Source organism: Ixodes scapularis, unplaced genomic scaffold, assembly GCF_016920785.2.
Source record: "Ixodes scapularis isolate PalLabHiFi unplaced genomic scaffold, ASM1692078v2 PGA_scaffold0__279_contigs__length_252992795, whole genome shotgun sequence".
NCBI lineage: Eukaryota > Metazoa > Arthropoda > Arachnida > Ixodida > Ixodidae > Ixodes > Ixodes scapularis.
The window spans coordinates 125,727,896-125,752,940 of record NW_024609835.1 but is presented as its reverse complement, the minus strand read 5'-3'; the positions used below and the strand labels follow the sequence as shown (position 1 = coordinate 125,752,940).

General features: G+C 46.5%; 1 protein-coding gene across 1 annotated transcript; it reads right to left on the bottom strand.

Moving 5' to 3' along the window:
- Positions 1-827: 827 nt before the first annotated feature.
- Positions 828-15,624, bottom strand: LOC8026858 (palmitoyltransferase ZDHHC23-B). The gene is made up of 5 exons (XM_029970644.4): positions 15,278-15,624; positions 14,558-14,812; positions 9,826-10,170; positions 9,209-9,385; positions 828-2,927 (listed from the first exon to the last, which is right to left on the bottom strand). The coding sequence occupies exons 1-5, from the start codon at positions 15,409-15,411 to the stop codon at positions 2,735-2,737; spliced, it is 1,104 nt and encodes a 367-aa protein (XP_029826504.2). The 5' UTR covers positions 15,412-15,624; the 3' UTR covers positions 828-2,734.
- Between the last annotated feature and the right edge of the window lie 9,421 nt (positions 15,625-25,045).

The following is a 25,045-nucleotide window of genomic DNA, read 5'->3' as shown; positions in this document are numbered from 1 at the left end:
AGGTTATTTTTTGCTTGTTTTTGTAATTCTAATTTGCCTATAACTTTTAAAATAAAGTGAAATTTGAGAAAAGAAAAGTTGGATTAAGTTACTACGTTCAGTACGCTCAGGTTCAGTGCAAATTAAAAACCAGTCAAAAAGTCATTGCAGGGCCCCTTTAAGTTTTCTTTCTATAGTAGTATTTTTACAGCTTGAAGGGGAATGTGAACACACATTCATGTGCACTGCACGATACTGTTAACGCAAACATGACATTGGTGCTTTTAGAGCGCAGCTCTTAGGCACCCATTCCCGGCTTGAGCGGTGTCGGCGTCTCCGCAAGTAACCCTCGTGAGGGTTACGACGGTTACTCTCGCAAGGGTTACCCTCACGAGGGCTACGAGGGTTACTAACCCTCATAACCCTCACGAGGGTTATGAGAGTTACCCTCACGAGGGTTATGAGAGTTACCCTCACGAGGGTCACGAGTTGCCCTCACAAGGGTTACCCTCAGAAGGGTCACGATGGTTACCCAGGTCACGTGACCCCCCCGCGGTCACGTAACCTGGGAATACCCCCCCCCCCCCCCCCCGAGGTCACGTGACCCACCCGTTGACGTCATCAGTGACGTCACTGATGACGTCATCGGTATCCACGTCGGAATCGTCACTGATGACGTCATCAGTGACGTCACTGATGACGTCATCGGCATCGTCACGTGACCCCCTGACGTCACGTGACCCCCCGACGTCACGTGACCCCCCCCCCCCCCCCCCCCCAAGGTTACGTGACCCTCCCGCCACCCGAGGTCACTTGACCCACCCCCCTAGTACCCATCCCTCCTCCTCCTCAAGAGCTGCGCTCTAATTCGGCGTTACAGGGAGTTGTAAACAGCTTTCATTTTTTTTTTTTGCGCTTTAATTTTAAACATTATTTGGAAGGCACCAAAATTTACAGCTTGGGTAAATGTCCCAAACAAGAACTTTCCACCACACAAAAAATTTCAATTACAACTTTTCGGTTTGAAAAAAAAAAAAGGAAAAAAAGAAAGCCAATCATTTGTTGCATTAAAAGTGTTGCACTTGTATGTACAGAGCTCACCAAGCTTATACGGAGCACGGGATGATTTGTCGAGGGGTACATCACAAAACCATTGCCTGGCAGCCGCCAGGATAACACTCCCATAAGAAAAGACACAATTTGCATGTTTTGTAAGTTTGGTGGGCACTGTACATACAAAGTCATATGCGTTCCATTTGCAGCACAAGCACACAATTATATACAAAAAAAAACTATGATGGACTACTTATTCATCATGCACCACCATCGGCTTCAAGTTAGTCTTAGCTCATTACAAAAGACCTGGTTACAACAGACATTTGGATATAACCTACCGATTTGTGAAGTTCGGTTGGTTTTCCTCTACATACCATTTACACAACTTCATATCTGCCATACAAGATACTCCTCTTACAACAGACCGAAATCTTGGTCAAAATCAAGGTCTATTATAACGAGCTTAGACTGTAAATCAAGGTCTATTATAACGAGCTTAAAATCTGCAAAAAAGTTCAAATGGTAATTCAATTTTGTAAATCTCGTGGTTAAACATTAAATATTGCATTCAGAAACTATAAATATAAAAAAGCAACAAGCTTTGAATGTAGACAGCTTCATTTTCCTGCCTCACACTTGAGTCTGCAAAGCTAATTTCCTCTCTGCACTCACCTTCAGAACACAAGTCACATCAAGTGTCTCATCATATGGCCAAATACTTTACAAGGAGAATACATTATACTCTGGTCATATTTGCACTAGAGTGTCCCCACAGCACCAAATCCTCCCTGGGCAGTGGGGAAACCCAGTATCTGAGAGAATGCACGTGCAACGTGCTGTCCATGCTGTCATGCTTTGCTGAGGGAGAGGGGTTGCCGCCAACACACCAAGATACCAGATTTGGCAAGGCAGCTGAAACGGGTGTCATTGCTGTCTTGACAAGTTTCCACAATGATAGATGGCAACAGCCACTCCTCCCGATGCAAAGGAGAAAACTCCAATCTGTGCACGTCCAGCTCTTCCAACTATGCAAAAGCTATAGGTGCCAAGGCCATTGAATTTTTGTGGAGTAGGATGTATTCCCTAGTAAAACATTTCGATTGGGTCTCACCATGCTCCGCAAGGGCACAGACTTCATTATTAAAAAGTGTGGATTAGAATCGGGCAAATACGATTCATTTGAGGTAATTCAAACTGCTGAGGTACATACCTAAAAATAATTATGTTAGTTGTAATTTATTTGCTTTAGGTATTTTGAACCACATCTATGAGTAATTTTGATCAATCAGGGGCCATTCATACTACAGTCAATCTTGTAGGTGTTTAAGAACCCCGAGAAAAATACTGGTCCCCTCGTGGGTGCTTCTTTGTGTCCTCCGATTTGTAACAGGTATGTTAACACAAAATGGAATAAAAAAAAATAAAAAAAGAACATTAATAAAACTACTGCAGGTTGTCTCCCTTAACAACTTGTCACTCCTACAAATGCACTTTGCTTTAAACCATAGAACCTCTAAGCCATGGGCAAGTACACACTACTCTGAAGTTTCTGGAGAACAAACAAAAACGAAAGGTGTAAAGAATGAAAGTCTGAGGAAATAAAAAAAAACAGTTCACGGGCATCCAGCATGTCCTCTTTCTATACCCCCTTCAATAAATAAGTCTCGTAGCCGACGCAGGTTTCTGCAGTGACTGCATGCTACCTCCGGTCTGGGAACCAGAACATCTTGCAGTTTGTCCAGATTCCCCGACTGTAGGTGCCGATGCGGTGCCTGCGCAGCTCGTAGATGGTGGTGTTCAGGGCCACCAGCCAGAGCTGCTGCAGCAACATCAGGGCCACCGGCACCGCCACAAGAAGGGCGTAGACGGCAGACACGAAGCACAGGGACATGCTGAAACGACCAAGAGACAGGCGCTCGCTCACCACGCGCGAGACAAATTTGCATAACGGGGAGAGTACGTGCACACGTCGCACGAAGGTGGGAGGGGTTGGTGATAAGTAGGTCTCCATGTTCTCGGTACAGTGACGTCTTGTTAATATGGACACCTCTGTTCCTCGAAATGTAGTCTACAATTAGAGTTGTCTATAATAACGAGACATAAATGCAAGTGTTATCCCATTTCGTCCCCAAAAACTTTGTCCATGTGCACGGCATTAATTTCAATGGGCATGTATTAACGTTAATGAGACATTAATGTATATACCGATAAATTCCGGAGAGTACTTCAATATCCCGAGAGGTAGCCCACCCAAAATCGAGAGCGAATCGGTCAAAAATAAGGAATGGGCTAACTTTCGGGGTGCAATCAAGAAAAGTTTAAAAAGGCTATTTTTAGATTGTGCCCCTGCCAAACTTGTTATTCTGGTGAGGGGCGGTGGAGCAAAAATAAATAACTGCACCACCCAGTCAGCAACATTCGCTTTATTCTGCCATTGCTAACTAGCCACATTTACGCCGAGGTCATTGTTGATCCGAACAGTATGATTACATCTTTCGGTGTAATTAAGGGTGTTAAGTCTTCCCTATTTGCAGTTCTTAAAGGTGCACTAATGTGGTCTCCGAGATCATCTTTTTATGGTGCAAACTTAACCCGTGCTCCCTACTGTCCTAGAAAACCCCAAATCACAATTATGAGTGGCCTTTTTTCCCCATTAACAATGTTTCCCCATTAACAATAACAACAACAATGGCGCGTTTCAGATTGTTTGGTTACATTTTTAATAGGAAAAAAGACTATGCATTAGGCACTGTAATTTTGGATTTGTGTTAGGATGCTTAGGGTGCAGACAGACATTGCCATAAAAAGACAAACTCAAGATCCACGTTAGTGCCCCTTTAAGGGCCTGCTCACACACACACCACAGTGCTACCTCAGCACCTCGTTGATGCAGTGTTAACTTCAGGCTACACTATAGTGATACAGCACTGGTATGGTGCTGCGTCAATGCTAAGTTACATTCAAGTCAGCACTGCATTAATGCTGTTCCTAGTATTGATCAGCCACAGCGATGTATGTGTGAACTGGCCATAAGGGGAAGGCTCGAACACTTTATTCGTAACATCGAAAATACAACTTTATATGCATTATTTTTATGGTATATACCTATGAAACAAGACTCTCCCAGCTTTCTTAAATGCAAAAGCCACTTTAGGTTTCCTTTAATTCACCTTTTGAAATTTGTAGATTTGTAGAGGTATGTGTCAACAAGAAGCCCTAAGGCGGGCATTTTTATTTATCATTTATTTGAGCATACCACCAGCTCCAGTGCAGGAGGTATTGTAGGATTGGTTACAAAAATTAAAAAAATGGCAATGCCATGACAAGCCGGGAATACTATATCTTGAGCAAGTTTAGAACAACTGGCTTAATGATTTACCTTCTTGGTTATAATATATTCAACCTAACCTCAACACTCGTAAAAAAAAATTTATGTTCTTTAGATCAAAACATAAACCTGTCCTACATTACATAAATATTACTTTTGAAGGACAAAAAATTGAGTGCATAACAATGTTAAAGTTTTTTGGCATGTATGTTATTTGAAAAAAACTTTTGGTTGGAGTTCCCATATTGAGAAAATGATACTACCTATCTACAGCAATAGACCTTTTCATCTCAGTAATTACCTGACCAGTGGACAGAAGGCGCTGACACACATGGCGCCATAAGGTGGCTTCAATTTGGTTGGTTTCGGTTTCAGGGGACTCGAGGCTGTGTTGATGTGTTAAGTCGTTTTCGCTTAGTTACGTGATATCAATGTATCCCTTGTGGTTCAGAAACAATTATACAGTGGTAATGGGCCACCTTGAGAACCATGACAGTTACAAACCTAAATTGTGGATGCTTTTACGAACACCTTCATCCGATCTTCGTTCGGCAAAGTTCGGTGGTGAAACAACTGAAATGATGCCAAGGGAGGGTCAGCGATGTCTACGGCCGCACTGGACGTACCCGCCGATACTAATTTCCATAAAAATAAACTACCTAATGGAGAGACTATAGTTGGTTACAAGTCAAGAAGGTAGGAGAAGCTCCTCCCACAAGCGTGATGCGCCCGTTTCAAATCCCTCCGCAGTCGAAAGAAGAGTTCACTGGAAACGCTCCTTGTTCCGCTTCAATGGATGGATAATAACCACAGAGTGGTGCCACCTTGTCTTCGACCCCCACTTTTTAAGAAAGCGACCTTTGTATTCATCGGAGGGGGAACCGAGCCCCTGAAAGAGCTTTTGTAACCATTGAAGGGGGAACCTAATCCCTGAAAGTCAAATTTGTTTTTATCGGAGGGGGAAAACTCTAATCTCCCGCTCATGGATTCCACAATGCTAAGTCAAAGTCGAAAGATAAAGCAAATATGTACAGAAAAGTAAGACCCTCCTCGCGCATTGGCCGCGACGTCACGGAAACGATGGGACGCTATTGGATGCAAAGGTGGCGGAGGGATATATGATTCCCTTCGAGGGGCATTTGCCGCTACCTTCTTAACCTGTAACTTACTATAGTGAATGGAGGCACAGTGAAAAAGCAGGTTGAAGACCTGACTAAAAATGTGCTGAATCACAGAGAACAGATGAACTCGGAAGTTTAGTGCCCACTGTTCGGTCTTCGAGGACACCAACGTTTTGTGAAAATTGCCGACCGGGAAACTTCCCTTTAATGACACATGGAGTGTAAAAAAGAAGCGATAGTTTCTCCATTGGTTTCTTTAAAGAAATGAAGTACCCAACAGGAAACTATTTCTTATTTGCCTCGAGATCAAACCGTGTCACCACCGTGCGCCATGCATCATCTGTTACAGGCGCACGTTTAGAAGCATGGATCTTGATGACACAAGCCCGTTTCCGGCTCAGCTGAGCTTTCCTCAATAAACGGTTGTTTTTGTTGTCGTTTCTTCCTACTAAAGGTTGTGTTGTACAGTTGAACCTCGATTTAACAAGTCACCGGGACCCGCTAATTATTTCGTTACATTGGGAACTTCGTAAAATCAAGGAAGGGATACCTCGTGCATAGGCTGCGCGGGGAATCCGAATTCGTTCGTTAAATAGGGAAATTCGTAAAACCGGGTTTCGTTAAATCGAGGTTCTACTGTATCGTTTCACGTGAAAATTCAGCAAAGTGATTATTATAAAGTCGAAACCTTCCATAATCTTAGTGTAGTGGTTCGCATACAACCGCCGTTCCCCATATTTTAGTTATCTCGCACAAACCTTAACTTTCATAAAACGCTGAATGTTGATCAGAGCTGTGGCTTGATTAAAACATTAGCCCAACTGATCGCTACGATTTCACAGCCCACAGAACCAGTATTAAGTTATCCGGGTTGAATTCATTGTTTTGTTGAATTCCCACGCTGGTGAACCGATACATCTCCTTTAAAAGAAACAAATATTTAACATAAATAGGGCAATTTACCCAGAGACAGGCCTCCGTTGTGGTAATACATGCTTCCTTACGTCTGCTCTGGTCTGCCTAGAGCAAACGACGCATCCACACGAGCAATTATTTATATTTAGGCCGTACACTGGTAACACTATTCAATCTCCACTGAAGCACCGAACAGTACCGCGTCATTTTCCACTAAAATCATTTTCCTACCGATACTATGAAACAAAATAAATGCAAAAATCTACACCGTCTTGCATGCGAACGTGGATAGCCTATGGGGCGGCCATGCTTCTATCCCTGTTGTAATGATAATGACAGCACAGCAGTAGCGCCACCTCTATGTCAATCTCAAGGCCAATACGGACATTTCCTTACAACGTACTGAGAATGAGAGATAAGGGACCAACCTGTCAATTGAAGTCTGATGTCTGTCTTCCGTATAATTTGCAAAATAAAATTAAATGGCACAAAAAAGAATTGACCTCCAGCAAGCTTGGCTCAAGTCAAATGCGAGGCACCACTTCATGGATTTGTGTAGACAGATCTTTGTTTGTTTCAACAGATACGGTTTTCACTTTCAGCGGCGTCGAGAGTAAATCCGGCATCGACAACGCTGCACTCGAGTTATTCCCATGCAGATGGCCTCTCTTCAGCGTCACATGTTGCGTGCCTCCGGTGCTTTTGTCAGGCACTCACAAGCTGTCTTTGACACGTTTCTCACCAGAGGAGCCCACCCCTTTGTGTCTAAATAAATTAATCGAATATATTTAAAACATTGAATCACTGCAGACACGCGACCGAGCACAGTCTATAGTTTCTTTAAATTCATAAATAAACAGATCAAGCGAATCTTTATACCACAAACATGATTCCCCATATAATAAAAAATAACTTTTAGATTTGTTATGAAGGCAGAGTACCTACAATGCTTTCAAGAAACACACACAGTGGCTTTTTGCGTTGACTATATTTGTCTTCTTTAAGATCATAAATGTGTGATCATAAATATACCTTGCATTTCTTATTGCACCACTATCCCTTAGCCACTATCACTTAAGCAAATTTGAGCTGTCATAAATAATTGGCATCTCAATTCTCGTGTGTCTTAGAGTCGTCTACATACTCAAAGTGCACCAGTGCTAACGCTGATTCCTTTCCTCACGTGTATCCGGTACGCCAAGGGTGAAAATAGTCAAAATGTGTTATAAAACCAAGTGCACAAGTTGTGCACATAATGGTGGCACGCAGTTAGGTAGTAAAAATAAGTATCAAACAACATTTCACAAAGCAAGGCAAAAAAACTGAGGTAAAAAGCTACGTAAAACAAGAATACAACGCCTTCAAGGCGTGGAGGGGAGTGAGAAGCGACAAGTTGAAGCCACTTTATGGCGGCTGCGTCACGCGATTTCAAAATGGCAGCACCCATGCGACAGAGGATGAAAAGGTCCATAAGCTCACTGAATCTCACAAAATTATTGCCACGGTGGTTAAAGTTGCAACTATATTATTCACTTTTTTTTCCCGCTGTATTTTGTGTTTCATGGTGCATGTACTTCTCCGAGGTCATTGAGAAAGCATTGTACCACATTTGAAAAAAAAACAAAAAAAAACAAAGAGCAATAAAAAACCTATAAACTATTTTTGTTGGGTATGCGCGCGACAGAACGAGTGCAACTGGAATGTATAGTTCTAGTTTTATTGTTTCAGTTTTTTACGATAAGTTTTGGCGGCGCCGCATGTCAAATGACAAAGCGCTTAGCTGTCGAAAATAATTTACAACAGAAAATAGCCGAAATATATGCATTTTTCACGCTCACAAATAATGTGTTTACCGATTGACAGGACACGGACATACAATTGAGCAAGTGTTGACATTCGCACAATATATTGTACGTACCACACGATGCAGCGTTATCCTAAACAAATTTATTTGAGAAAGATCTCAAATAACACAGTCGCAGTCGATGACAGTCACATCCTGACGATCGGACGGAATCCAAGCTGACTTCGTTTTGGGGCACGTTTTGGCGAGAGCTTCCTTTTTTCCCAACAGCACCAAGGCAAGGAACGAACGCAACTGACCTGTTTCCCACCCCGACCCGGACAACTATTTTTGGAGATTACTGAGGATTCTACGTGGATTATCTCTGGGAGGGGGAGAACAATATTTGCAAAATCGCGTCAAGGGCCGTTCGACGTCCTTTAGCTCCTCCATTTCCCGTGAAAGTCGAGCAGAAAAGCTTGAATGGCAGGCACTTACCAGCCTTATTTCTCACAGTGGAAGATAACACAGAAAGGTACGCAGCACGCATAAAAAAATATTAAGTGGGAACTTTCAAGAGGGGTTAGAAAACGTCCAATGCAAAACCGCAAAAACATAGGTAGAGAACCGCACTGAGCGGCTCTTCACAGTCCAAGAGAGTGGCATAAAATTTCTAGCTGGTAGAGGGCGCGAGAGTCGCACCAGCCGTATAAGCATCAGCAACATGACGGCAGCCTAGGAGCGTTTTTTGGAAAGATATATAGTTTGATATCCTCGCCAATGATACAGCACTGGATCAGTGCTGTTCCTAGTGTTGATTTAGTGCTGCAATGTATGAGTGAACCGGCACTCAAGCTACCAATTTTAGCTGGCTCAAAAAGCTTGCCTGAAGCTGAGCTCTTTCAACCAACTCGGTGAATGATGTAACAAAAATAATAAAAATAAACCGAACAGCTAGTTTTTTAATACTTTCCAGCTTTTAAGACAGATTTGTGAGAGATACGGCAGCCGAGAGAAAGCACTCACTGGATGTCCTCGTAGACCTCCGAGCAGCTCTCTGGTACGAGCACAGTGCCCCAGAGGGTCCTCGGGCGGCACACCGTGGTCAAGGTCAGGTTGGACCCGTACAGGAGGGACACCACCAGACCAGCCAGGCCCAGGATGAAGGCCCTGTGGTTCCTCTCCCCAACGCACGTGTCGAGCCTGAGCAGAAACAGCGCCGTTTGTCCGTGATCAGGGCCGTCCACTCCCCTAGCGAAAACTGCAGCCAAAGTTGAGGTTTAGCAAAACTAGAGACATTGTGTATGCAATCGCAGGGAGCAGAGTAACGTAAACTTGAGCGCAGTCTTTTGGTGGCTAGCGGCGAACGCCTCCAGCACTCTCACTCGGTTTAACTCTGCTTGCAAATACGTTGAGAATGAGAGAACTCTGCAATTTGCACACTGAACGAGCAATTTAGAGTATAACAACTATTTTTAGCTTATTATACAAGCTAGCCTCTGGTTTCATTTGGTTATTAAACAATTTTTTTCCTAACGAGCGAAGGCCCCACGTCGTCCATTCCCGACACCAGATATTTCGAGCACCAACTTCCCAGCACACAAGACCACTGTCAAAGAAATCGAGCACATGCAGCCACGCACCAGACGCAGTGGTGGTCCCTCTTGAGGACGCAGTGGCCGCAGAAATGGCAGTGGCTGCACCTGGGCGGCTTTACCAACTGGCACACCGTGCACGTGTCGCCTTCGCCGTAGGCAAAATCCACGCTGCAGGAGGCCGCAGCGTTGCTGGACTTGACCATCTCGGCGGCGACCGGACCCACATAGCCGGGATTGCTGTGCACCAGGTAGCCGCAGATGCAGGTGAAGGTGACCATGGTCATAAGGAAGAAGTTCTCAGAATAGAGGATCTCCAGGTAAGGGACCACCTCCAGGTGGAACACCCCGAGCAGCAGCACCAGCGACGTGACCGTCCACGACAGGAAGAACCTGGGGGAAACAATGAGGCTGAAGACTCGCTGGAAAGTGACCAGGCAAAATGCCAAGCGTCACATTAACAGACTGTTGAACTAGGACATGTTCTCTGCACAGTCGCAGCACTTGATGTACCAGAAGTGGAGATTTTCCTCTGGTTCCAGTCTGCTTTGACACATTTTTTTTTGTCTTGTCAGGGGGAAGCTTTCCTTCACTTGCGTCCCTGGACAGAGATTCAAAGCGCGCTCGTCCCGTGGGTCTGGACAGCCACACACACTCTCTGCTGGTGGTCGTCGAGGAATCTGCGATTGTTGTCAGTCAACAAACCACGTGCTGTCCATGCGCAGCCCGACAGGCTCCGCTGAAAATTGGGCGAGTTGGTTATGCGTAGTTAGGAAAAGGGAAACAGCGCCAAAAGTATGGAGGACGTTTGGCGCTGTTTCCCTCAGTCTGTGTTTCAGCGCCCAGTATCAGGCTAAAGGAGAAGCTTGTGGCTTTTGAACTATGGATCAGTATTGATGTTTCAAATCTCCTGAACAAAGATCGGCTTCACAAGGTCAAACACCGTTGGTGCCTCCTTTTGTTTACTTTGCTAATACATTATAGCTAGGGTGTGCATTTTCCGGTTTTAACCGAAAAACACCGATAAACATCCGTCGGTGACGAAAACATAAAATCGGTTAAAACCGAAAAACACCGGTGGTTGGACATGTTCGCCCTGGTTAGAACCGAAAAACATCGGCCGTTGCTAGTTTCCGACCTAGCGAAACCCTTTCCCCGTAGGGGTTCGTCAAACGTGTTATCTCGTGGATCCTGCATTCTTCCAGTGTTTATACATGGCTTGCAGGTGGCGTCAGTCCGCCCTCCTTTCTGGGGGTCAAAAGCGTCTATTGAACGCAGTGGAAGCTAAGCTCTCATACGCCTTTCCCCCATTGTGTCTCCGATAGCCCCCTTCTGGGGAAAAATTAACGCAGTGGAGAATAGGCTCTCACGTGCCTTTTACTCATTGTGTCTGGCCAAGTGATGTCGGTGCAAGCCATGTATTCAGAGGTTGCTGTGGTTCCTGGAAGGCAATGCCAACGTCCGTGTCGTACAAGAGCGTGCGTTTTCATAATTGCGGGTTGCGAACCGCAAAGAACGTGCTGCCATGACGGCAGCACGTTCCTTGCGTGTAAATGCAAGCATGAAAGTATGCTTGCATCTACTATAATAACCAAGTGTGAGAAATAGCTCTGTCTGTGATCAAACGCTTTTTTTTTCACCGATAATCACCGATTTTAGCCTCGTCGTGAGACGTTCCACCGAAATACACCGGTGTTTTGAAAATAAATAAACACCGAAAAACATCCGCCGATTTTTCTCACAAATAAACACCGGAAAGTACACACCCTAATTATAGCTAGGGTTTCCATGTTTATCATGAAATTTAGACCTGTGTATAAAATTTTTTTTTTTTTTTTTTCACTTAAATTTTGGGGTTTATTTTTTGCTCGATTCCCAATTCTTTGAAATTAAATGTTGATTTTACTGTATTCCCAATTTCTTAAAATTCAAAAACAAAATAAATAAAGTGAGTGTTATGACCCATTGTCCTGAAGCAAACCTCGAGAAGCTAAAAGGCAAACCCGTTTTGTCAGTACGAGATTCCAAAGGAAACTGAAGTGGCATCTCCTCAGGACCACGTGCTCTTATAAAGTTTACTGGTAAAACAAATCCGAATTGACAGAAAATTTACTGGCGAGTGTTCTTCGGATTTATCTAAAAACACGGGACCGTAATTATAGCCCACCAACCACCAAAGGCAGCCCGAGACATTGGTTGTAGGGGGGGCAAGTTCCAGATATTGGTATGGGGGGGGGAGGTAATTTAAAACAGGGCCTACGAGATTACGTCGCCGCCGTGTCACATGGTGCCAACTAAACCAAAAAGGCCTCAAAGTGACGGCTAACATTCTCCTCTAAAGAGAGGACATAACTTGAAATAATCTGTGCGGTGTGGCAGGTGTGCATTGTCGAAGTCAACTGGACACTTCCAGTTAACAAGAGTGCTCCCGCTATCTTTAAACATATGCATAATAAAAAAAATAAAAAAAGCAACGAGATTTTGGAGGAGGCAATCGCCCCCTTCGCCCACCCCATTAAGACCGCCACTGCTAACCAGAAACACTAAGTTGGCTGAAAAGTGGGAGGGAGCTAATTTTTGGTGCGATACCCAAGAGGAGCTTAGACAAGATGCTCGCCTCACAAAAGGAGACGTGACAAGTTAAGACTCATTCGCACACTTGCGTTTGGTTGTGATAAACTGTGCTACGACCTGTTGCACCTACTTACGTTGACAGAACACACTGACACCATCTCTCAGGTGGCCATGAAACAATTTCAGTGTGTTCATACTTCCCAATTTTTGGATGCAACATTCTTTCACTGTGGGCTTCAAACAATTATTAGAAGGTTATAAGCGGCCAGTTCTCACATATAGCGTGTAGGTTTGATCTGGCAAATACTTCAAAACTTTCAGTCTAGTTCAGAACTGAAAGCGTTCAAGTGCTACTTGCACACTAGAAGCACCTAGGTTTAACTTCGCACAATGCGTCGCAGTGGAACGCAAGGAGTCTTAGCGCTGTTTCTCACAGTCAAACAAAAGTGTGTGAACCAAGCTCTATAGTACTATCGCGGACAATATGAGCTGAAACAGCGCTCTGGCCGGCGCACGGTACTACCTGCGCCGCCTGTCGCCTTGCTCCGCACACACGGCGCACACTGAGGCCGAGATAAATTAACACTTGCGCTCACTGCGCCGCTGCGCTCTTCCGGCAGTCTGCTAGCGAGACGGCGTGTGCGACAGCGTGCGTGTGTGCGGTAGGGCGGCAGGGGCTGAGGGGGGGAGAAGAAGGGGGGGGGGGGGGGGGGCAGAAGATTACAGTTGCCGTCCTTTTTTTTTGTGCAATTGATTTACTTCATTCCATCGCGTAGAATGAAGTAGAAGAAACGCTGACTGGGGAAGAAAAAATGTTGTGCTATCTTAAATTGCAGCTGCGATTATCGTTTTTCAAAGTCCCATCAAATTACGTTGCAAGTTGTTTTTATCTGATTAGGTGCATCTACAAAGTAGGACCTCGTAAAATATTAACCAAAATCTTTTTACCGGATTTAGGCCGGCTCCAATGTATTTCCTTCTTTTTCATTTTTTATTGAGCACAGCTGTTTAAAAACAACGGTAACAATACATGTTAATGCGAAGGTTTTGTAACCTTGATTGGAATAAAAATGTTCAAGAATATTATCTTAGTATTACCGGGCCCACGTGTTTCTTTCAAACAAGAAAAGTTGATGACAAGACACCAGTGTTTTATTTATAAATTTTCTAGTCTTACTAAAGTGTGACCAACAGTCATATATTGGTCATGAGAAGTAGCATGAAACTGCATCGAAAGAATATTCGCAGAGGACAATGTCAGACACAAAAGATTAATAGTCGGAGTGGAAGTTCAGTATGCGCCGGTGAACGGCATGGAACATTGTGTCGCAACCGTAGTAGCAAGCTTTGTTCCAATCAGCAGAAGTCCGGTTCAGGGGGTTCCGAGGCGCAGTAAAACTTATGAAATAAGTTAATACCGCGTCACTCTCCCCTAACCCGCGACCACGGCTCTCATCCTCTCTGCTAAGGAATCATGGAGCGCGGTCACGAAGTCTGGCTCGGCCCGAAGCCATTCACGTCTAACCGCTTCTCACAATTCGTCGGCAGTGGCGCGGTAGAGGGGACGCAGTGACATGGCTACCTTGATGCGCCTCCAGGCGTGTTCGATGATATTCAGATCGGTACCTTTTGGGGGCCAAGGCAGCTCCGTCAGGCAGCGCTCCTCGAGGAGATACGAGCGTGGCAACGCATTTTACACTTCGGCGCTTTCTTGAAAGGCACTGAAATGCATGTTAGCTGGAAACATTGGGCTACACGGCACATGCATCGTGATGGTGGTTCCATTGGCGAATATTTTCGCTAGCAGACGGCCGGAAGAGCACAGCGGCGCAGTGAGCGCAAGTGAGAATTTATCTCGGCATCAGGGTGCGGTGTGTTTGCGGAGCGATGCGACAGGCGGCGCAGGTAGTACCGTTCACAGGCCGGAGCGCTGTTTCAGCTCATATTGTCCGCGATAGTACACTCGAATGCACTTCATCTTGGAAAATATTGTGAATTCAATGGCACTCGACGTTCAAATTCCTTCCGATACCAAAAAAAAACTCAACACACTAAAATAAAATCAAGGTGTCGTCATAAACAAAATGAGAGCTGGATGGGATGAAATGCAGAGATGGGCATGGTGATCCAGCAGGCTACGACACCGGACCCTTCAGTTTCCTTATTATGTCAATATCTAATGCCTAAAGTTGCATAATGAGCGTACCTTGTCCTCGTCTTGTTCTTGGAAGCTCGCCGATGAATGAGAATGAGGCACACTGGTAGCAGCGAAAATGTGACTAAGAGGACAGTCCAGCTATGGCATGCTAGCAACAGCACAGTGGGCAGCAAGACGACGGCCGACATGACGTCGGGCTCGACACGCCTTGCACCCCCGAACCAGGGCACCCGAATGCGGTCCATCACTGTGCTGGAAATCCGGGACCAGTAGACGGGGGGGACCGGACGACGGGTCACGATCCTGCAATGTTTTTAGACAAACGGACGTCAATGTTCAAGAAATGCCCGAATGGATTTATGGATTAACCAATTCTATCTCAACTGTTTTTTCCCCTTGATTTTCTTTTTGTGCGTGACTTATTGCAACGAGTTCACGAGCATCTTTACTCTTTCCATGCATTATTTTACTACATCGCCTGTTTTGCACCACGACCGGTCGTGATTCAAACCTTTTTTTCTGCGTCAACAGTGCTTAACCCGGATTGGTAATCAGTATCAGTCTTCGATGACACAGCGCTTTAGCACAATAATTGGGAAACCTACACGACAATAAACGTGTAGTGGTTGCGGAAGCGTTGAATGAAACAGCCACGGAGAGGACGCCAATTACGTCACGGCTCGGCTACCCGAAGGCCATCCGAGAGGCATTGTTTCGTAAACTCGCGCTCCGCGTACGTTTTTTGCTCTTTCGGAGTCATTTCCTCACCTTTCAAAGACTTCGTCTATAGCCTCGCAATCGCAGAGGCATGCCAACAAATGGGCGCGTTCTCCCAACTCGGACTCGTACTCGCAGCAGCAGAAGAGATCGTCATCTGGAGGACTCCGCCGGCCTGCCGACATTCCAGAAGGCGTGCATGCCGGTACGAGCCCGTGAAATCACGCGCTGCAGTCACGACTCGTCTAATGAATGGTTACTTTTCATGCACCCGGCTTTAGCTCAAACGGTGTGAGCGTGAGCCTTCCCAGTCAGGGACATGAAGACGACAGACACAACTGACACAACCGAACAAAAAAACAACAAAAACAAATGAACATGTGAATGGACACCAAATTGACGTGATGGCGGCAATGGAAGCAACCGTGTGGAACAAATGTCTCAAACCGAGAATTGGGTGGAAGATGGCGCCATCTGTTACAATCCAGTCGAAGATATTCTAGATTGGAGAGAGCAGAGTTCGTGTCAACGATGTCAGCTTGCGGTTGCGAAGAGTGGTCGCAAGCGTTCATACGCTATCAGGGGCTCCGGAACCGGGGGGGGGGGGGGCAGGGGGGGCGTCCGCCCTCCTCATGTTTTTTTCGTAGGGGTCATGCCCCCCCGACGCTGAAGGCTGAAGCCACAACCCTCCCTTGATGTAGTCAGAGCAACATGCTACCGCGCGTTCCAAGCTTGAAGCGGAATAAACGTCTCTTCAGAGCCAGCCTTGAGGCGCGCGTATTGGTCACATGTTAATCACTGGCAGCGGGACGGGGACAGGAAAGGCACCTTCTACCATTCCTTGTCATCGGAAAGGATGGAGGGGAGGAGGCCTCCCTCCGGCTCTGGATAAGCCTCCAACCTCTTGCCGCGGGAAATTGGTCTCTGGCAGAGCGCTTCGACTAACAGCAGTCCGGAGCATATGCCCTTGGAGGGACTGCACACTCTCTTTGACGAGTTTTGCTTGGGATCGGCTCTTTCAAGCTCGGCCATGCCAATACCGTGCCAATTAAGTGCACTGATCCCATAATGGCCGGAGAGGGTTCAGAGCTGGCCTAGCATGGGAGGCGCCCCTTGAAGTTTCTGCACGACGCCTAGACGCGAAAAGCATTTCTGCCATCCGTCAATCATTTTCATACTTTTGTTCGGTGTGACAGGAGACGTTCTTGCGTGCTAGAGATATTGAAGATCTCTTTTTGTTACTCAGAAAAGATTTCGGCTAAACAAAGGTCGCTTCCTCCATTTCGGTTTACCGCGCGTACGATCTTCAAAGTTGGGGCGGAGGGGGGGAATCTGCACTGCAAGATTGTGAGCCTTGACCCCCGCCCCCCCGATCAGAATTGACTTCCAGAGACCCTGTACGCTATATTTTCAAGCGGTGAGAAGAAAAGCAGGTGGAAAGGTGGAGACGTTTGCAGACAATCAACGCTTTTGTCCCTTTGCCATCACCTCGCAGCTAAACGAGAGCGCGCGGGGATGTCAGAACGCCGAGCTCCGACTGGAATGATTATACTGAAAATACTTCGTTTAAGATGTACCGCGGTGACCGTGATACACTTTACGAGCTACACGAGCCCTCTCCGTAGTTTCGCCTGGTTTCGCCTAGTTTCGCCCAACCAACCGGAAGGACACGTGACACCCTGCCCGTAGCATCCTCCGCGGTAGTGAAACAAAGTGGAGTTTCCGAGAAACGAGGACCGTGTTTTTCGGCCGGGTAAATAAATACACTATGCATCGCAGATAGCTCAAGCTTCGTGAGAATGTGACGTTGGCGGTTGGGATAAACGCGAAAGTTTTAGTACATGATGATGACGTTACGACGTTACCTTATAGCGAGTTCGTTTCACGGCACTCGTGCCTAGAGCACTATATAGCTCCTTCGGAGCAGAGTAGCGCAATCTAGAACGCCGCCTCTCGGCAACTAGTGGCGAACGCCCGGAGGTTCCAACTGCGGTCAGAAATGCATAGAAAACGTGAGAAAATCGTTGTTTCTTCAGTATTGTGGGGTTGTACGGAACGGCAATCGTTTTTGAAATAATAATGGTATATTTTAGAATAATTTGCGCTAAGTTTTGTGCCCCGCAAGGACGTGACTTTTTTTAAAAAATTGCCTGTGCGGCATCATGCAGCAGACGACACGGCGACGTCACACCATTCACGTGACCCGCTCCGGCCAACCCGAAAAGCCCATCTCCGCTACGAGCAAAAATCGTCTGCTTCAAACGCCATTGCCTTGGAAATTGCCTTCTCAAAATTTACGCACGCATCCGATATTATTAGAACTTTGATAAAGTGTTTAGTGCTTTACTAACTTCACGGCAGACTAGTTTTGAAAAGTGTGAACTTACCGTTCGTTTTTTAATCAGCCGTGTTGTGTTGATGATCTCCATGTATTCTCCCATAGGGCGGGCCGCCTCCTGGAACCCTGAGTACCACGTGACTCGCGCCGAGCCGCTCTGTCGGCCATGTTGTCGGCAAAACACGGGGTTCAAAGGATTGCGCTACTCTGCTCCGTAGGAGCTATATAGTGCTCTAATCGTGCCCACGCGTGCCCACTCGCAGCGTGGAACGGGTTCGTTTCGGCCGGCACTCCACGAGTGGTTGCACTCTCCGAGTTCGTTTCAGCGTGGTTTCAGCGCTGACACCCCACGCGTGCATGCACTCGCTGCACCGAGAAAATCGGGAGTGCGCCAAAATGCAATCCCGTCATGCCTCGCTCCGGTCGAGCCGGCGAGGAGCGGGAGCAGACGACGAGGGTTCGTCTGCTACGATGTGTCGCGGAACCGAACGGGAAAAAAAGTAGATTTTCTCATAGATATCGCGTCCCGCGGGCCATAAAATCAAACGCGAGCTTGAATTGTGAGCGTCTGCTATTTCCCGAAGGAAGCAATTGACAACCCGTGATTTATTTGCAGGTTTTAAATCGCTCTGTTGCCGCACAAACGCTGAAATATACCAGTGTGTAAAGAAATGCTCAGAACAAACGCAACAGCGGCCCCCGAGATGTCTATCACCATCCGTGTGCGGGTGAAAAATTTAACATTTGTCGACAAAACTCCCCCAGCAGAAACCTCTGACTGCCCAATGAGCATCAGAGAAAGCTAAAGATGGAGACTTTATCCGAGGATTGGGCAACATCATCATGTTTAACATTTACCTACGTCAGCTAACTTACCCCGTCGTATTTTGTTCGAGAAAGCTCTCATTCTCGACGCCCTCGCCAAGGCTAATATCTAATCCTGACGATCCAAATCGAAAGTCCCAGTTTTGCTGGATATTCCAACAGGATAGTCTTAAGCCGTACCCTTTCAGTGGTTCACGAATAATACCATGCTCAAACGGATCAAGCTTCTGCTCGGACAGCATCATCAGTTTTCTTCAGTGTAAACGGTTATAAGAATTGAAAGATCGCAACCAGCTGCAATTTGTAGACAGCTGGTTGCGGAAATTTACGCCGTCTGTAATTATCTCTACAGCAGCCTAGCTGCTTGAAGTCATTGCAACTATAAACTACAGGTTGCAGCGACCAACGTTTGTAAATAAACGTTGGTAGCCGACTGCATTCTCGCATTCCCACGCATCACTCCGAACAGAAAGGCGCTAGTTTCGGTTTGAAGTCGGTACCTTTTCTACAACATAGATGGCGGCAGCGTCAGTCTTCTGCACTCGGTGCATTTGGCGAGTTCGTTTGAGTCCAGTTTTCCGTGCAACACTCTGTGAGTGCGATGCATTCTGGGAGAGAACTCGAACGGTGCCAGTGCGTGTGAAACGAACTCGCTATTAACCAGAAGATAATTGAGAAAAACGAAATTTCTCTATGAGCCGTCATCTACCTAAGGTCCTAAGCCAACGTTACTAAAACACTCAGTTGGGAAACTGCCCCTTGAGACCCGAACTGCTCGCGCCCACCGAGACCAAACTATCAGAGCCTCTGAACTAATAGCGAGTTCGTTTCACGGCACTCGTGCCCACGCGTGCCCACTCGCAGCGTGGAACGGGTTCGTTTCGGCCGGCACTCCACGAGTGGTTGCACTTTCCGAGTTCGTTTCAGCGCTGACACCCCACGCGTGCATGCACTCGCTGCACCGAGAAAATCGGGAGTGCGCCAAAATGCAATCCCGTCATGCCTCGCTCCGGTGGGGCCGGTGAGGAGCGGGAGCAGACGACGAGGGTTCGTCTGCTACGATGTGTCGCGAAACCAAACGGTAAAAAAAAAAAAAAAAAAAAAAAAAAAAAAAAAGTAGATTTTCTGATAGAAATTGCGTCCCGCGGGCAACGAACTCAAACGCGAGCTTGAATTGTGAGCGTCTGCTATTTCACGAAGGAAGCAATTGACAACCCGTGATTTATTTGCAGGTTTTAAATCGCTCTGTTGCCGTACAAACGCTGAAATATACCAGTGTGTAAAGAAATGGTCAGAACAAACGCAACAGCGGCCACCGAGATGTCTATCACCATCCGTGTGCGGGTGAAAAATTTAACATTTGTTGACAAAACTCCCCCAGCAGAAACCTCTGACTATAAGCATCAGAGAAAGCTAAAGATGGAGACTTTACCCGAGGATTGGGCAAAATCATCATGTTTAACATTTACCTACGTCAGCTAACTTGCCCCGTCGTATTTTGTTCGAGAAAGCTCTCGTTCTCGCCGCCCTCACCAAGGCTAATATCTAATCCACCTATAATGACGATCTAAGTCGAAAGTCCCAGGTTTGCTGGATATTCCAACAGGCTAGTTTTAAGCCGTACCCTTTCAGTGGTTCACGCATAATACCATGCTCAAACGGATCAAGCTTCTGCTCCGACAGCATCATCAGTTTTCTTCAGTGTAAACGGTTATAAGAATTGAAAGATCGCAACCAGCTGCTTTGTAGACAGCTGGTTGCGGAAATTTACGCCGTCTGTAATTATCTCTACCGCAGCCTAGCTGCTTGAAGTCATCGCAGCTATAAACTACAGGTTGCAGCGACCAACGTTTGTAGATAAAAGTTGGTAGCCGACTGCATTCTCCCATCCTGACGCATCACTCCGAACAGAAAGGCGCTAGTTTCGCTTTGAAGTCGGTACCTTTTCTACAACATAGATGGCGGTAGCATCAGTCTTCTGCACTCGGTGCGTTTGGCGAGTTCGTTTGAGTCCAGTTTTCCGTGCAACACTCTGTGAGTGCGATGCATTCTGGGAGAGAACTCGAACGGTGCCAGTGCGTGTGAAACGAACTCGCTATAAATCTGAACTAAATACGATAACAGCGCCATCCTCTAGCGACTACAAAAAACATAAATGGCAATACCGGCAATACGAGATGGCGCCACCGGCCCTTGCACGACTCGACCTGAACCAACGTTAAAGACCGACCAACGAAACCATTTTCCGCAAGGTAGGAAAATGGCCCTCGCGCCCTCCTCTGTTCACCCTCTCCCAAAAATCACGTGATGGCAGGGGCTTCTTCTGTGTCGGCCTTTCCTGTAGGGATAATCCTCAAAAGCCGCGAAATGAGCGGCTAGCTGCGAGCGCCACAACGGCCTTGAGGCGTCCAGGTGTCTTCCCTCGTTGACGCGGGCACGCTCAATCCGCGAGATCGAGGAAGCCAGCGCGACCGAACGCTTTTTCCCATGAGCTGCAGGTCCGACGCCGCTCGGTCGGTGGAGATCGAGGGGTCGTGGTATGCTGGGTTCGTTGCAGCAGCCGCTTTCTGGCATCGCGCGGCTGCTGGAACCATTCCCGTGTCTGCACAAGGATTGGCTTGCGCACTAAAGAGTTCAGGTCGTCGATAATACATTTATTTCCGAAACTTATAAATCAAGTGGCTTTCCCTAATCTCTTTATTACTTTTTGAAACACATCTCCTCTCATAGGTTGTTCACCCCATCTTGGACTCTTTTACGTATTTATTCGTCCTTACCTCTGCTTGATGACTGTTTTATAACTTGATAAAGACCTTTAAATATTGGCGCGGGCTTGCGCGATCAACGCTGCCCCGGATTTATTTAAAATTGGAAAGATTGGCGTCAGGAGGGGTTGAAGAAGCAAACCGAAATTCTTGCTTCTAATAAGGACGGCACAATCGTAAGATAGGTCTTTGCTTCACTTGCCTCCACAACGCCCCATCGCTTGCACTATCGCAACTTCTGAGTGACATAGCTGTATACCACATTTTATTTACTCATGGTTACTATAGATGGGGCCCCACCGGCTTTCCCGTTATCAGCGAGTCGACATTCTAACGACCGGCGACTCTCCTGAGTGAGAATAAATATTATCACCTTCCCACAACATCCACCGCTTTCTCTCCCCCCTCCCTTTCCCGAGTTGGGGAAATATCAGGCCACTCCAGGAAGCAGCCTGCAGACTGCGCTTTTCGGCTACTCATTCTCAACATATTCGAACGTGGAAGTAAACACATCGCATGAAGGACGCCCTGTTTATTTGCAACCTAAATAATGTGGCTCTACTGTTGGGGCCCAATCAATTTCATCATCAATCATTATTTCTTATGATTTCATGGTGAAAGTGTGTTCGTCGTGATGCCACAAAAGTGGTCGATTCAAAAAAAAAAAAAAAGAAATAGGTCCTCGTATTTATTTTGCGGAAATACTCGCTCCTGTGATGCTCTAGTGCGTGAGGTCAACGCACCCGAGGCAGTGCGTAATACTTTAAAACTGTCGTAGACGATGAAATATTTGTGGGAAGTGCGTAAAATTGTTTACACCACAAAAGCATACCGAAAAACAACAAAATATCGCAATTGCAAAAAAAAAAAAAAAATATCAGCTTGCGAGCACCGTTGCTCCTCCCCCTCCCTCTCTTTTTCGCGCCACTTCAAAAAATAGCGGCCGAGCAACGAAATTCTATCAAAACCTCGCTTCTTGGAGAAAGGACACCAGGCTCTAGGGTAGTGAATCTGCCAAGGAGTTTGTAGAAATAATGGGCGACCATTGAATCTAGCCTTCTGCACGAATCATGCCCGGGATATTTCTATTTTCCTTCCAGGCCATTCGAAGGAAAGACGCTGGGGGAATTTATGTGCACTAACATGCTACTTCTAAAAGAAAGTGCCAGATTTCTAGTGCATATCAATCTACATGTAAATAGTTTGATCAGTGTGTACAAACATTCGCGGCCTGGAGGATGACATGGAAGCATGACGGAAAGCAGCTTGCTGGAAATAGAAGTCTCTATTGCATTGCACTGGTGTGTAAAATTATTACGGATTTTTGTTTTATTTCTGTGCGAAAATAAAAACAGCGTTTAGAAACCGAACTCTGTGCGTTTTGAGGTGCGCCGAAAGGACATAAAAAACCGGGACAACCTGAACAATACGAGGCGCCTTGCGTCACTCAGCTTTTCCTGGTTTCTTGTTTTTCCGGAGCCTTTAAAAAAGGGATGAAAAATTATGAACCGATTGACCCGACTTGCCACATAAAAGCAGTTCATTTTCATTACGTCTTCCATAGTTCAGCTTGTACTGGCCCATTTTTTTTTTGGTTCCTTTCAAAAAGTGAGCTCTAAGCCACTGGACCAACCTACAACTTTCAAAATTTACGGAAGCGGAGAGGTGGTTGGGAGGGCCAAGCGGGCAAGGGCTGCACGCCTCTCGAACCACCGTCCCTTATCTTTGCTTAGCGGCTGGGCTTTGGGAGCAGAATGCGAGTTTGCTCGAGTAACTTGGATCCGTTCAGAAGATAATCCCCTCTAAACGGCAACCTCCGCCGCCTGGTAAGAACGTAAGTGGGCGAACGAGACGCCTCTGGGTTTTGCGTCACGCCTGCATTTCAAGGGTCAGACTTACTGGTTCCCGACACCAGCACGATTGACGGCTCCGCCCGCGTCTTTGATTGTATATTGATACAGAGAAGAAGGAGAAGAGCGCGACGGCCCGCGGCCGTAGTGCGCTCTGGCTCGCGCTCCGGCGGGCAATCAGATTAAAAACCTACCGCTGAAAACCACCCCGTGTACATAGTCGAAAACATGATAATCATCGAATGGGAGTGAACGTAGACGTATAATGATCCGATACAAAGTTTCGCTTGATTCCTAAACGAATAATGCCATAGCCAAGTACACCTTCACATCAAATATACAAGAAATGTCGCGCGCAGAAGAAAATAGAAACACTTAGAAGCAATAAAAAATACACTGGAATAGATCAAAATAGGTAATGGAACCGAAAAACAGAGGATTAAGAGGCAAGCGAAAAGGCAATGCGATCTCAAGGCAGAGCGGCCAGGCGAGGGACAGTCTCTCCCACAATTCCTCGCGCGCGGGCCGGGGCGCTTGGGAAAATTGCAAATCATCTGTTTCTCCCTTTGAATCGAACACTTTTGTGGCATCACGACGAACACACTTTCACCATGAACTCGTAACAAATAATGATTGATGATGAAATTGATTGGGCCCCAACAGTAGAGCCCCATTATTTAGGTGGCAAGTGAACAGGGCGTCGTTCATGCGATGTGTTTACTTCCAGGTTCGAATGTGTTGAGAATGAGTAGCCGTAAAGCGCAGTCTGCAGGCTACTTCCCTGGAGTTGCCTGATATCTCCCCAACTCGGGAAAGGGAGGGGAGGGGGGGGGGAGAGAGAAAGGTGTGGATGTTGTGGGAAGGTGATAATATTTATTCTCACTCAGGAGAGTCGCCGGTCGTTAAAAAGTCGACTCGCTCATAACGGGAAAGCCTGTGGGGCCACATCTATAGTAACTATGAGTAAAATGTGGTATACAGCTATGTTACTGAAACGTTGCGATAGTGCAAACAATGGGGCGTTGTGGAGGCAAGTGAAGCAAAGACCTATCTTACGATTGTGCCGTCTTCATTAGAAGCAAGAATTTCGGTTTGCTTCTTCAACCCCTCCTGGCGCCAATCTTTCCAATTTTGGATAAATTCGGTAAATCGTTGATCGCGCAAGCCCGCGCCAATATTTAAAGGTTTTTATCAAGTTATAAAGCAGTCATCAACCAGAGGTAAGGACGGATAAATACGTAAGAGAGTCCAAGATGGGGTGAACAACCTATAGATATATATATATGAGAGGAGATGTGTTTCAAACAGTAATGAAGAGATTAGGGAAAGCCACTTGATTTATAAGTTTAGGAAATAAATGTATTATCGACGACCTGAACCCTTTAGTGCGCAAGCCAATCCTTGTGCAGACACGGGAATGGTTCCAGCAGCCTCGCGACGCCAGAGAGCGGCTGCTCAAACGAACCCAGCATACCACGACCCCTCGATCTCCACCGACCGAGCGGCCTCGGACCTGCAGCTCATGGAAAAAAGCGTTCGGTCGCGCTGGCTTCCTAAATCTCGCGTGCCCGCGTCAACGAGGGAAGACACCTGGACGTCTCAAGGCCGTTGTGGCGCTCGCAGCTAGCCGCTCATTTCGCGCTTTTTGAGGATTATCCCTACAGAAAAAGCCGACACAAAAGAAGCCCCTGCCGTCACGTGACTTTTGGGAGAGGGTGAAAAGAGGAGGGCGCGAGGGGCATTTTCCTACCTTGCGGAAAATGGTTTCGTTGGTCGGTCTTTAACCTGAACCGATGCGGGCAGAACTGCAGTTCCCAGAGTGGCCGCTGCGGGAGAAATGGCGGCGTTGCGATGTTTACTGCGTCCAAAAAAAAGTGGTCCTTCGATTTTTGCCCGATGACGTCATAGAAGTGTCATGTTGTCGCCGATCGCGATCCTGGCGGTGTCCCAGCAGCTCTGGTGTAGTGGCAGACGCTTGTTCTACTGCCGGTCGGTCTTCACTGTGACAGTCCCACTCGTCCCACTGATCTGTGGCAGTCAA